Source organism: Podarcis erhardii, assembly GCF_964252035.2.
Source record: "Podarcis erhardii genome assembly, chromosome: 7".
Lineage (NCBI taxonomy): Eukaryota > Metazoa > Chordata > Lepidosauria > Squamata > Lacertidae > Podarcis > Podarcis erhardii.
Window position 1 is genome coordinate 44,261,754 of NC_138511.1, and position 14,496 is coordinate 44,276,249.

Below are 14,496 nucleotides of genomic sequence, written 5' to 3' on the forward strand. Positions count from 1 at the left end.
TTTCATGCCGAGGAAACAGAAAACAAAAGCTATATACAAAACGGAAGCTCCCCATGAGCAGGAAGTACGCAGGCTTGTGACACACAACAGCCTGCTCCCTTTTTAAGGAGGAACGGAAATATCCTAACATTTTACTCTCCCCCACCCCAATTTGCATTGCATTTCCTTTGCACTGAGATGAATGGGCTGGAATAATGTGACTACTAAAGAGCTTATAATCCCGCTACCACCGACATTGAAACCCATAATGCAGTTTTCAGTAGAAAACAAACTGCAGCAGAAAGGAAGCAGTGCTGCTTGTGATGAATGTAGGGTGGGATGTAGCCCTTTTGCATCCCTCCTATTCACATGGCAGCTTGGAGAGTTACACAGTGACATGTCTCTGCCTGCAAGGAACTCACAGTTTTAAAAATGCAGTAGGGAAAACAGAGAAAGGGAGAGTCAAGGGAGGAAAGGAAGATTTGGGGCAAACAACAAACTACAAGCCTTTAGCTTGATTTGAGTTCAGGACATGCTCCATACATGACAGCATTGCAGCTTTGTTGGAAGATGCACTCCATGGATTACGGCGTCACTGCTTTTTGCCTGAAGCTGCAACATGGATAAGCTTCCTACACAGCAGCTAGAGGAAGGATAAGGATGCTCCAAACCCTGCAGCCACCTGTATCTGCAGAGCAGTGACCTTGTTGCTCTGGGAAGGGGAGGCATCAATTGTCTGTAGAGCTGCAGCTGTTGTTAAAGAGGCTGTTTTCTGCCTCATTGAGCTTATGAGGCTGCTCCTTCTGCCTGTCAGCCTGATGATGGCACCTGTGTGTCCCAGCTTGGTCTGTGTGCAGGCTGCCTAAGTTGCGATGGGTAAGCTGGGAAGAGGGGGCATTCTGGTGGCAGTTGCAGAACAGGGTAGATAGGGATGATGATCCTGTGGGTGTCAGAGAAGGGAAGCTGTATCTGGGCTGGAGCACAAAGGAGGTGGCTGAGTAGTTAACGGCACCTGGGCTGGGGAAGACGGACTCAGTGGAGACTGACTTCCCTACATCCTCGTGCACTGGTGATACATGTTGCAATTCCTAGTTGCTGGTAAGGGGCAGTTTTCTTAAAATGTCTGGGGTTCCCTGGCTTTTGTTTTGTTGGGCTTTTTTAGTTTTTTAAAGCAATGGTATCCTGGATAAGTCCTTGGAATTTGATAGTTAACAATCTAAGGCTGTGATCACACCATACATTTAAAGCACATCCCCCCTTTTAACAACCCCCTGCCCAAATAATCCTGGAAACTGTAGTTTATCCGTCACAGAACTATAATTCCCAGCACCCTTAACAAACTCCCAGGATTCTTTGGTTGGGTAGGGGAACTGTGCTTTAAAAGTATGCTGTGTACACAGCCTTAGTCACTGAGCTTGCTGATTAATGAACAGTGACATTGCCCACCTTGCGCAGACTTTGCAAGAATTCCAGGGGAGGGAGGGGAGATGGAAAGAGTAGGCAGTGGGCCACATCCTGATGCACCACTTGTCCTTCCTTCTCTACCCAGTTCCTGGTCTCTCACGTGCAGCCCATCCCAGTTGTGTAAACAGAGATCCTTCCATGAGAATTAGGCACCCTCCCTACTTCCTTCAGCTGTTTCCTTGTAGAGACTTGCTGGGCTGTTGTAAAAAACCAGCAGCAATAGCACCTCCTTCTGGCCAGTATCTCTGATAGGCAGCAACCTCTAGCCTACTGAGCTGCCCTCCTAGAATCTCAGGGAAGCTTTTCTTCTGGGAATGGGCAGAGCAGCAATTTGCATTCCTCTCATTCCAAAGCTTCTAAATGACACACCTGCAAAGAGACATCACCTGTCTCCTGGGAGGAATAAAGGAGGGCAGGCAGGCAATGCTTTTAACTGGCTCTTCCAGCACAAAATAAGTGACATCCTTGTGGGCTTGTCTCATGGGCGGAAACCTATTAACGCTAATTAACTCGTTGCTAATTAATAACTCTACAGCCAAACAGTTCAGAAGGGATCATGAGCTACTCTAGGAAACGATTTCCTGGCACATTTTTGTCTCTCTGGAGGGGTGAAGTCTGGCCATGCCTGCCCTTCATGGGGATGAAATGTAACACAGCTCTTCACAGCCACTGTCCTTAAGTTAGGGATGGAGAACATGTGTGTCTGTCAGTTGCTGTTAGATGCCTAACTCCCATCAGCCCAGTGGGAGTTATTATTAATATGTTAGAGGACTTAATGGTTAATAAGATAAATGCCTTGTTTACCACGGCCTCTGCCTGTTCCATCTGTCTGCAGTAGAAATATGATGTGGGTTTCTCTAGCGGGAGCTGACAAAAATGCATTGCAGATTTGTTAAGATTTCCACTTAACAAATTGTTTGTACGATCGCATCCCAGTAAAGCAGCTTGGTGGCTGTAGGATGCCAAAAATATGGCCCTGTGGCAATTAGTGTCTTTTTGGGTGGTGGATCTCAGTAGATTTCACATCCTGACAGAATCTAGAAAAACTAACAAGTCCCCCTGGGCTGTTGGTCAAAGGGCCTGTATTCCACTGCCACTCTCATTGGTGACACTCTCTGGGGAGATGGCTGAGTGGCCTGTGCAGAAGGAAAAGCTAGCCTATTTTTGTTTCTTGTGGTGTGCAGATGCTGACGAAGCTGAAGGATGAGGACGAGAAGCTGATGGACCGAACAGCTGCAGATCTAGACAACCTGAGGAACACAGACTGGGTACAGAGTGAGGGGGGTGGGTGGGATGGCCGAATGTCACCTGGATAAATGGCTGGTGGCTCTGGGCTAGCCCCAGTGGGCTAACCATGGCAAGACCTTCAAAGCTGGCCAGTGAACTTCAGTTTCTTTTCCTTGGACTAATCCTGGGGCTGCCAGGAGAGGCGCCCTGCTTACTGGTCCTGCTAGGTGTGGCATCAATTGCTACTCCAGCTTCACCTGCTCCAAACTGGGGGAGATTGCAAGGAGGGAATGTATGGGCCGTGTGTGTGTGTGTGTGTGTGTGTGCTGGGGAGCTATGTGGCACAATGGCCTTAGGTAGAGTTCCCCAAGGTGGACCCAAAGATGGATTGCAGAGGCTCTTTCTGGGGGAGGAAGGGGCACGAGGTTCATGCCAAGCCATTTTTCGTCAGCGACTGATATTTCTCTGCCTGCTGCAGGCTCGGCTGTGGGTCCAGCTAATGAGGGAGCTCCGCAATGGAGTCAAGCTCAAGAAGGTCCAGGAGAAGCAGTTCAACCCCTTGCCCACTGAGTACCAGCTGACGCCCTTTGAGATGCTGATGCAGGACATCCGGGCCCGCAACTATAAGCTCCGCAAGGTCATGGTGAGTGAGGTGGGTGGGTAGGTGTCCCTGGCTAGTTTGATCACTGCAGCAATAGGGCCCCTTTTCCTTTTCCTTTTTGTCTCTACCCCTGCCTACACCTCCCAAAGCCTGGTACTGCTGGACTGTGTAAAGTGACAGGGAAATGCCCTGGAAAGAGTGGGATAACACTTGCTTTGACATCTGTGCCATCTAACCTCCCCACAAACAAATCAGAATGAATACTCAATAGATAGAATACTCAATAGATAAATTGACAGGAAAGATTAGATACTTAAGAGACCAAAAATTCATCGGGGACTGGAAGAAATATGTAGATTATCTGGAATGCTTAAGTAAAGGAAAGATGACGCTTAAGGGATTTAAAGAAGCACTGTAAAAAAGTAATAAGTATTGATTAAAGGGAATAGGAGGAAAAGAGATAAATAATGTCAATACAAGATTGAGGAATGCGTAATGAAAGTGATGAATACGGATGATTTACGGGACAGCTGAGGGAAGTTTGAAAGAAAATGTAGTGATGAAAATGATGTGAAATTACTGTATATATATATATTATTTTTCGTTGTTGTTGTCGTTTGTCTTGTTTTATGTTTGTGTTTTATGTTTAATAATAAAAATTATATGGCAGAATGAATACTCAATAAACAGGTTGTTCGGAAGCGCCTTCCCAGTGTGTGGCTCCTGGGAGTCAGCAGGTACTGGCTTTGCCACCTGTTTTGGTTCCCCCTTATGGACCCACTAACAGGGGGAATTCCCACAAGCCTCAAGTCTGCCCATACCTGGGCCATCGACCGAGTCCATCCATCATGCTCAGAAATATTTCCAGAGACCCTCTCGGGAGGGAGCTAAAACTGGTAGTATCACACATGTAGCGGCTCACACTTTCAAAGCTTCTTAAGGCATTCACCAAAGACAAAACTGGGGACTGGACAGGTGCTGGGAAAGAGGAACTGCTAATCCAGCTGCTAATTCTTCCTCTTTGGGGCATCTACCAGGTGGACGGCGACATTCCTCCCAAGGTGAAGAAGGATGCGCATGAGCTTATCCTTGACTTCATAAGATCTCGGCCGCCCCTGAGACAGGTAGGTGGAAAAGGTTATTCATAGGAAGAAGCCCCCTGCCCCCAGTTTTGGGTTGGCCCTGTAGCCTGGCAGGGGTTTGCTTTTGGATCCGGGGAACCAAACATTATGAACTTAAGAGGCTGCTGATTCCCTAGCCTAGGAGATTGGCAGGGGGCTCTCCCGGTTATTTACCCGGTTATTTACCCAATCTCCATCTGATTTGTGGGTGGTTCAACTATTGGGAAACCCTTTGAGAACCTCATGCCAATAAGGAGTGTGGTCAAGGTGGACATGGCCACCTAAGGTGTATCTACACAGCATCTGCAAGAGAGGAATGGGCATCTTAAGCCACACTCTGGGTCCCTCCAGTGTTTTCTTCTTAGGGGGACTGTGCTGTGCAGGGAAAGAGGATCCTCCTGTGAAACTATTTACATTTTTCTTGCCACTGCTGTGTGACTGCCACTGGCAAAATCACAAGGTGTCTCAGGTTGGGCAGGCACATGAATGCCTGTGGGAATGGGCAGACCTTGCCCACTGGCTAACAGTTTGCCACCTCTGTCTCAACTGGCTGTGCCAGGGCTTGATCCTGGGGCTCTTCTGTAAGCTGAGAGCAACTTGACAGATGGGGGTTATACTTGGACATGTGGAACTTCTTGTGAAGTTGCTGTATCTTGGTCACTCTGTCACCTTAGTTTTGTGGGATCAACATCCCTTATGGATCCTTAATAAGGAAGGTGGCAATTAACTATATAGCCCTTCTGAAAATGAAAAACTGCCCTTCCGACCTGGCTGCAGGCTTCGGAACGGAGGCTGCGCCCCATTCCTCAGAAACAGAGGACGCTCCATGAGAAAATCCTGGAGGAGATCAAGCAGGAAAGGAAGCTCCGACCTGTGGCATCACGGCACCAGAATCAGAAAGGTAAGCCTGCGATGATGAGAAAGGCTAAAGGGAATCCTTAATGCTAGTGGGCAACATGTTCGTCAGTAAGTACATGGGGCCATTCAGGCCATATTTGTATAAGGTATTTGTATGCCACTATCATTCACATTTCGATGCTGGGTCCAGAAATTACGTGGGAAATGGGAGGGGCAAAAGTTGGGACCTAAGTTATTGGGTCCAGTGGGAAACTCTGAACTCAACAGTGCAAATCTCAGAAATGTCTAAGTGATCAAAAAACCTGGAACAACTGCAGAGATTCTGTTTTGTGGAACCAGCTGTTACTGGGACTGGTGGAAGATGGCTTTGAAGCTGTCTGAATGTCTTGGATCAGCCAAAACATACGGAGGGCACCAGGTTAAGGAAGTAGAGTTAGTTACACAAAACACTCTCCAATGAGAGGAGAAATGTCAGTCATGTGCCCAGTGTATTCCAAGGGTGGTACTCAATGCTAGTCCTGCTCAGAGTAATGAACATGACTAAGTAATTTCAATAGGTTTAGTATTCTAAATAGGATTTGGTTAAATACAACTCCAGATAGATTTTTTTTTAATAAAAAGGAGACGCAATGTCAAAATATTCAATATGTCTAGCAATTTATAGATAGAAAGTGGCTGTATCCAATGTTCATCCTACTCAGAGTAGACCCATTGAAAGTAATGGGCATTTTAAAGGTGTTTCATCACTTGCTGTTTTCCTCCCTGGGCTTCTTTGGGTGGAGAGGTGGGATATAAATAAATTGGGCACATTAATTTCAGTGGGTCTTCTCTGAATGGGATTTAGGTGGCCACAACTCTAGAAGTTGTTGTGCTGCTACTGGGCCCTCATGGTGCTGCCATCCTTGTTCTTCTCCTCTTCCAGGGTTTGGCTCCCTCCCCTGCATCCTGAATGCCTGCTCCAGCAATGTGACCTCAACTTCCTGCATCAACCTCTCAGATGTCTCCGACGCCAATGCCCTGCCCCAGCGCCAGAGGCCTAGGGTCCTGCTGAAGGCTCCCACGCTGGCAGAGATGGAGGAGATGTTGACCTCGGAGGTGAGAACCAAGTTTTTTGCCTCTCTTGACACCTTCAGGAAGAAGACTTTTTTAGCCTGCAGGAACAGGTGCTGTGCTGCTATGGAGACACTTTGCCACCCTATTGCTCCTTGGTCCCAGCCACCATGTTGCCCTGTACTGCACATGGTGCCCGGAGGTGTCTGGAAATGGTGGGGATGCACTTTGTGGTGGTGCATGTGGAATCAGCCTTCAACTGCATTGGCTGATGTTACCAGTTGGTACTAGGGATGGAGGATAAATTAGATTTTGTTGGCATTTTAATGAGAAGTTACCTAATGCACACTTCCTGAACCGAAATAATTACCCTTTTAAATTTGTACTGCTACAAATTTTGCAATGCAGTTCTCCAGCCAAACAGTCATGCATATATGAAAGGGAAGTGAGCATTGCAATACATAACATACAAAAATGCATTATGTTAGAGAAAATTACTTGCAAAAGTGTACATATTAGTCAAAATGGCATACGAAAGGAAAGTCACACTAAAATGCTGATTTTTCAAGAGGATTAAAAATATATATAATTTTAAAACCACAAACTGCTGCATAAATGAGGAAAAATTAGAAAACTGAAATGGGCAGATTCACCCATCTCTGCCAGTCTCTGGAATTACAAACGTGAGAGTGCTGTTGTTCTCATGTCCTGCTTGTGAGCTTCTCTTTTGATTGGGGCTGTAAGAGCAGATACTGGAGTAGATGCCATGCAACACACCCCAGCCTGACCCAGTTGCTGAGGAGATTTTCTGATGTTCTTGGGCTCAAAAGCCATTCCCTCAAGTGTGACCTCTTTCACTGATGAATACACCTATTTCTACTCCCTTTTCTGTGCAGGAGGAAGACTCTCCAAGCTCTGAGGCTGTACAGGAACCAGGTCCACTGATGCCCCTGAAGCGTGACCGCTCCTTCTCGGAGCAAGACCTGGCCCAGTTTCAGAGTGAAAGCGGTGGTGGCCAGCCTGACTCAGAGTATTTGGGACCCAGCGGGTCTGAACCGAGACCCCGCTCAGGTACCGAGAGCCCTGCATGGACCAGCATGGAAAATACGGGCAAGTGCACTCCCCACCCCCCACCCCGCTTTCCAACTCCACCCAAGCCTTTCTTCCTAACTCTCCACACACTGACACTCTGGTTCTAAGTTGGTTAAATGCATGGCATGTTTGCAACCTAAGGGACCCAGCAGCTCTGCACTAAAATAGCATGAGTCCTGCACTGACCAGCGTGGAGGAAATGGGCAAGTCTGTTTCTGTCTGTCTCTCAACGTGTATATATACCAAGATGGCACTGACTCTGGTCTTGCTGGCATTCTGTTGTCATCCTCCAGGTTCGGTTCCAGCCAGCTACCAGCAGGCTCCCTGTGGTGCCAGTCCTTTCCCCCCAAAGCATGGCGTCCTCAGCTCTGTGGACGAGAAGTCAGAGGCTGGTTCCAGTACTGCCCCGGATGTCAACTTGAAATATTTGTGGCTGGTAAGTATCTGGTATGAATCAAACTCTCATGGAGTGTGGTGTTCCTGTGCACTGGGTGAACTCCCAGCCTCTTGATGTGGGGCTAGGCAGGGAAGGAGCATCCGTTCCCTGTCCCGATCTTAGTCTGGCATACCCCAAACGTGCAGTAAGCTGAAATGTTGTCACAACCTGGAAGAAAACTTGCATAGAATGAATGGCATGGGTGGAAGGGAGGGAGAACTGCTAGGTATCTGTAAGGTTTGGAACATGGGCCCAGAGACTCAGATTTGCCTAAAATACACTTATGCTAATTTATATGTATAGATACAGATTTACAAGTTAAATATGTCACAAAAGGCAAACCAGACAATATCTCTGCTCCAGATTGCTCCAAATAAGTTCTTCCTTTTCCTCCCACCCCAGACAGTCCTAAATTGGTTCCTCTTAAATTCATCTGCCTTTAATTAATTTCCTTATGGACACTGCTCCAGATAGTCCCCTTCATTTAGTTTATTCATTAGCCCCAAAACATGGAGAGATAAAATCATCTTAAATAAATTAATGTATTCCTCCAATTAATATTACACCACCAAAATGCTGTGGCACTCAGGAAAAAGGTTTGGGGCCTGAGCCCCTTTACTCCACAGCCTTATCAACACCCCAGTGGGTGGTCTGAATACACACTATGGGGCCTGGAAGGATCTGTCTGTTTCAGTTTTCTCAGGTTCCCATTTTTTCAATCTGCTGGAAGCAATTTAAAGAACAGCGTAATATACTTAGAACCGCCCCTGATTTAAGGGCTCTTCCACTGAAGTAATAGGTGCAGATCCAAGTTTTGCTCTCCTGTTAAAAAGGAGCTAGCAGGGGAAGAAAGACTTGGTCAGAGTGAACAATACTGGGCTAGTTGGACCAACAGCCTGGTGGTCAAAGGTGGCTCCTATGTCCTTCTGTTCTCTCCTCTCTCCAGCAGGAGTTCAGCCACCCTGTGGAGAGCCTGGCACTCACTGTGGAGGAGATGATCAATGTGCGGCGGGTGTTGGTGAAAGCAGAGATGGAGAAGTTCTTGCAGAGCAAGGAGCTGTACAGCAGCCTGAAGAAAGGGAAGGTGAGAGTTGGAGGATTCGGGATGGGGTGTCTGTGTGTGTTGCTGAGCAGGGGCCTCTTGCATTGAACAATAGTCAGCTTGGAAGCTCAAGTGTCTCCTTTTCCTCTCACCACTCAGATCTGCTGCTGCTGCAAAACCAAGTTTGCTCTGTTTTCCTGGCCCCCGACTTGCCTGTTCTGCAAGAGGTGAGCAAGCTCTGTTTGTGTGGTCTAGGCCCGGGAGTGTTGTTGGTTGATGGCTGCTGAAGGGGCTCCTTCCTTTGATCTGATGTTGGTTTTCCCTTTTTGGTTTTAGGTCTGTCTGCAGCTCATGTAGTCTAAAGGTAAGAGACTCTTGGCTCTGCCCATGACATGAATATGCCCCTTGGTGCAAGAGCAAAAAGTGAGCCCACTTGTGGCTCAGAAGATGGTTTTCTCCCATCTTCTGAAGATCTACACCGGATAAGGGCCATCCAGGTGTCATTGGACTCCAACTCCCATCAGCCCCAGCCAGTATTGTCCATGGCTAAGAATGATGGGAGCTGTAGATTGAAAACAGGTCCCCTATCCCTGACCTACAATAAACATCTCCTTCCCAATACAGAGGGATACAGTGCAGGCCCTTGCTGTGGTGATGATTCCCTGTCATGACAGTGATGTCCAGTGCTCCTGTTCTTCACCTTTGTTGAGAACCTTTCTTTTTTACGTCCTTCTAGATCAAGATGCCTTCAAAGAAGCTTGCCCATATCCCGGTCTATGCCCTGGGCTTTGAGACCCTTCCAGGCTCGTTGGGTACAAGGGCACCTCCATTCCGGAGGAGGGAGGCTTTCCAGTAAGTAGGACCCCTGTGCACTCTCTGCATTTGTCTCCCCCACCCTCAGTTCATTCATGGAGGCACTGTGCTCTGTATGATTCCTGGTGGAGTTAAGGGCCTTAAATAGAACAGTGCAATGTTTTTCCTACCCAAATTCCTCTGTCATCCAGGATTGGAGACAGCAGGCCTTACTTCGTTGCAAATGCTTAGGGAGAGAAATTTGCCACTGCAAATTTTATGTGGTCTTAGCCAGGTCCAAGAAGGATATGAGGTGGCAAAGTTTCTCCCAGGACACTTGTGTGCTCACAGTTCTATGAATACAACCACAAAAGACTGGATTAGTTTTCTTTTAAATAAGTATTCTACTATTTATGGGGGTAAGCTTGTTTGCAGAGGTCTTACTTGAGCTACAGGGGGCTGAGAGTTCATACAGCTGAGCAGCAGAGCTCTACGTAGAGTGGAGCTGGTACCATCACTCTGTCTTCTTGAAATCATGCAGACATTTGAAAGCTGAGGAGGCTGGGGTTGTTTGCAAGATGGGATTCAGGTGGCTTTAGAAATGAGTTACTATTACTACTATTAATGGACTGAACTAAATAGTTGCACTAGTGGGAACCAGCACACAGCGTCCCACTAGCGCAACTGGGCATTCATTCCATGCTCCTCCCCCACAAATTAGCTATGGGGAGTTGAAAGAACCCCCAGAATAGTGCATGATGGGAGGAGAGCGGAGTTCATTCCACCATGAAATTGGAAATGCTTACGCCAATGGAACTATTGCCTTAGCACAAATCCACCTAATAATAATTGTCATCAATATTATCATCATCACTCACCTTTCCTCCAGGGAGCTCAAATTGGGGTACTACATGTCTCTCCCCCTCCCATTTTATCCTCACAAACAACCCTGTGAGGTAGACTAGGCTGAGAGGTAGGCTAGGCAATGCACTTCATGCCTGAGTGGGGATTTGAACCCTTATCCTGCCTGCCAGCCCAGTGTTCTAGCCGCTACGTCACCGTCGTCTTCCTAGTTGAGCCAGGGGGCTGTCAGTAACCAGGCTTAGTTGTCTTTCTTGGGGCGTTTGTGACGGATCCCCCTCTGCCCCCACCCCACTTGCCTTTCCAGCTCCTTGCAGGGCACGCGCTGGCGCAGCGTGGAGGAGGAATTCCCGTACATCTATGCGCATGGCTCTGTGCTCAAGGATGTTTGCAGCGACTGTTCCGGGTTCGTCACAGATGTCGTCAGCTCCAGCCGCAAGAGCATGGACATCCTGAACACCACCCCGTGCAGGAGCCGCAAGACCCAGTCCCTTTACATCCCTTCCAGTTAAATGACCCACCTCTGCTGCTGGTGGTGGTCTCCTCCACCCCCCCCCCGCCCTCTGCACCCAACCTTCATTCTTTGATCCTCTCTATTTCCCAGCCCCCAGCAAGGAGGATGCAGGTGCTCTCTGGCCAAGGAAGCTTCAGCTGGCTTTGTCTGGACTTGTTGCCTCCTGGCTTCCTTGCTTCTCTGTCCAGCCCATCTCCTCCTTTGCCTCCATCCCAGCCTCCCGTGAACATCCCCTGCCTGGCCTGCGTGCGTGTGTACATATATACATAACCTTATAGAGACACTATATTTATACCTGTCGATCAGCTGCTGTGGTCCATGGGCTACATTTGGTCTGAGAATGCCCCTGCTTGGCAAACGAGGACTCTGCTGAAGTCTTCCAACCCACCCACCTTTTTTGGATTGTAAGAAAGACGGATTTGGGGCAGGATAATTCCAGAGTGTTTGGAAGCCTGGCCATCTCAGTTGCTGCAAATGCAACCTAGAAATCCCAGATGCAGCCACCCCAGAGGATGACATTGTTCCCTTGAGGGCTCTGCCCTTTCAGTCATACTAGTAAGAGAAGCTCTTTCTGAGATGTCTTACCTGTGCAACTTCTAGTCTTATGGGAAGCAGGCCCATTGTGCCATGACCTGTCTGCTGCTTTCCAATATCTTCCTCCAAGCTGTTTCTCTGCCCCGCCCCCCACCCTTCTTGGTGATGTCTTGATTATCTGCTCCCTCCCAGCACCAGCAGGAGGTGCTTTTTAAAATGTGTTCAGACTATCATTGTCTGTTTTCTAATCCCTGGTTTTTTGGGGCTCCTTGGATTTAGGAGGCAAAGGGTAATTTTTGTAATCATTTAGACAAAGGCTGAACATTTCCCACACAGTGGGTTTTGTGTGGCTGCCAGAACTACAGTTGGGGGGTTGCATGGCTGCTAGGGATGAGCCAGGCACCGACGAGAGTATCATCAGTGTATGGCAGGATCCTGCTGGCAATGTCTCCTCGTGCAGAACAGGACTCTGGCTCTCCAAAGGCTGATAAGATGAGCAGTCTGTTTCCACATGTCCCATTCCCTCACTCCATTCAGGATTGCCTTGAAAATAGAAAACAAAGGTGCACAAAGGAGCTCTCCCTGTGAGGACAGAATGAAAGCCAGATCCAGCCCATGCCAGGCCTGGGCTAGGGTGAGTCTCACCGCTGCCTTTAAGAAAATTTGGAGAGAGGAGATTGGGATATGCAGGGCTGCCCCTGAGTCTTTCAACCACCTTCCCTGTCAAGCCTGCTGCTGTGGTGGCCCGCACATGTATATTGGCTGTGCCATGGCATACTGAGCTCATCTTCCCTTGATAGCTAATTTCCAAGCCCTGGAAGCACCCCAAAAACAGAGGTTGTAAATGCAAAATCCACAGCCCTAATATGCCAAATTAGCACATCAGCACTATACATTTAAAGCACTATGATACTACTTTAAATAGTCTTGGCTTCCCCCAAGGAATCCTGGGGCATGTAGTTTGTTAAGTGTACTTAAGAGTTCTGAAGAAACTCCTATTCCCCTCACAGAGCCACAATTCCCAGCAATAACAATCAATCCTTTGCAGGAAATTCTGGGAACTGTAGCTGGGCGGGGGGCGGGGGGTATACAGGTCGTCTTATACTGCTCAGCACCCTTGACAAACTACACTTCCCAGGGTCCTTTAGGAGAAGCCATAATTGTTTAAAGCAGTATGATACTGTTTCATATGTATAATGCAGATGGGGCCTGAGACTATATTGAGTGTGGCTAGCGGAATGGAGAGTGGATCAATTTATCTTTGACAGATGGATAGAAAAGGGTCTTGCTTCTCCTACCCTTTTGTCTTTTCCCTGGATCAGTTTTATTCAACCTGGAAGGCAGCACTTCTGCCGTCTCTGGTCTGCTTATTTCTGCCAGGGATGATGACAGATCTGCCTTTGAATGTTCAAGTGTGAGACCAGGCTGGGATAAGCTAAATTCCTCGCTAGCAATGGCAGCCCAGTCTTCTTCCACCAGTGAACCATTCAGTCTTCAGAGTGTATGCAGCAAAGACAGCCAATACCCTGTGGCTCCCTAAGGATGCAATTTATTATGGTATAAGCCAAAGGCAGACAACATGGTGTCCTCTGGGAGTGGTGGACCACAACTCCCATCAGCCCTATCCAGCATGGCTCATGGACAGAAATGATGAGAACTGTAGTCTACAACATATGAAAGGCACCCCAACATACGCTTTCATGGACTAGTGGACCACTGCATCTGACAAAGTGGATTTCTAGTCCCCCAAAGCTGATGCCATAATGAATGAAGTCTTTAAAGTGCCACAGGACACTATTTTTAATTTTATTTTTTTGGTTATATTTAGCCTTGTAGCTCTGGGTTTTATTCTGTGGCATGGGCCATGGGCTGCAAGGTGCCAGCCTGGTGTTGCCCATTTGTCCTGTTGAGAAAGTGGGCTTCAGCACTGCCACTTGGGTTTGGCAAGAGCCTCCATGGCTCCATCCCTGCATGTTACCTACCCACAGTGGCTCTGCTGCTCAGGATCTCAACCGGCCACTTAAGACAACCTTGGACCACTTCTGTGGCTCAGAACTAGCACCATCTCCTGCCAAGCCTGCACACAGTCTCAAAAGCTGCACACTCACTCTCTCCCCCCTCTTCCTCTTCCTGCCCCAGGGGACGTAACTGCTTCCTAAAATGCCACTAGTTTTGTGTATAGCTCCACATTTTGTATCTTGCCAATACCTGCAAATGCCAAATATACAGTTCATGCAGTCGTGAACTGTTTATAGTGGAACAGACCGTGTACCTGCAGGTGCACAGCTGGATGTGCAAATACCTACTTGTACAACCAGTCGGTTATGGGGTGAGGATTAAGTGCTTGTCAATTTGCACATGATGCAAGTGGAAAAAGCAAGGACTGAGTTACACAGGGGATTGAGAGAGGACATTGTGGAAACAAATCAGGTGGAGTGTTATGAGGGTCAAAGAGGAAGCCAGGTGTTTGCAGGTGAGTGCTCAAGCCTGTTTTTCCTCAGTGCTGAGAAAGGAAGGTAATCCAGCTATAGGAACCGCTAGTGCTTTTCACTGCCACTGCTACTTCTATTGCTGTTTGTGCCAATCTGCTTGCTTGGAGTCTTGCCTTGGCTGCATCGTGCTGGCTGCTGCCTCTGGAGTTCAACATGCCTTATCACCCTGCTCACCTTCTTTGCAATAATTCATTGCACTCTGTGTCAAAAGGGGTGTGTGTGCTCCCTCCTTTTTCTTGTATGTTCTGCCTGCACTTACTCTCCCCCTCAACCAATGTTTTATACACAGCCTGTATTGTAAAGAGTTGTAAATAAAATGTAAAGTGAAACTGATCTGGTGGTGTGGCCTTGCTAATAAACACCTCTGGGCAGTAAGAGGTTTCAGATTCATCCAGCCCTAGTGGTGACTGATGGTGCTTTCCGTGAGATAGAT

The 14,496-nt window shown here is 47.8% G+C and overlaps 1 protein-coding gene across 3 annotated transcripts in view; it reads left to right on the plus strand.

Moving 5' to 3' along the window:
• SPIRE2 (spire type actin nucleation factor 2) overlaps positions 1–14,396 on the plus strand; it is a 28,236-nt gene extending 13,840 nt beyond the window's left edge. Inside the window, exons 4-15 of one of the 3 annotated variants that reach the window (XM_081871565.1) lie at positions 2,628–2,711; positions 3,149–3,313; positions 4,309–4,395; positions 5,170–5,293; positions 6,173–6,345; positions 7,197–7,410; positions 7,686–7,828; positions 8,775–8,912; positions 9,030–9,097; positions 9,207–9,234; positions 9,607–9,722; positions 10,831–14,396. In XM_081871565.1, coding sequence (XP_081727691.1) covers positions 2,628–2,711; positions 3,149–3,313; positions 4,309–4,395; positions 5,170–5,293; positions 6,173–6,345; positions 7,197–7,410; positions 7,686–7,828; positions 8,775–8,912; positions 9,030–9,097; positions 9,207–9,234; positions 9,607–9,722; positions 10,831–11,035 — 1,545 coding nt within the window. In that variant the 3' untranslated portion in view covers positions 11,036–14,396. The remainder of the gene's footprint in view (positions 1–2,627; positions 2,712–3,148; positions 3,314–4,308; positions 4,396–5,169; positions 5,294–6,172; positions 6,346–7,196; positions 7,411–7,685; positions 7,829–8,774; positions 8,913–9,029; positions 9,098–9,206; positions 9,235–9,606; positions 9,723–10,830) is intronic. The other 2 variants (XM_081871563.1, XM_081871564.1) reach the window with 2 other exon arrangements.
• Positions 14,397–14,496: the final 100 nt, after the last annotated feature.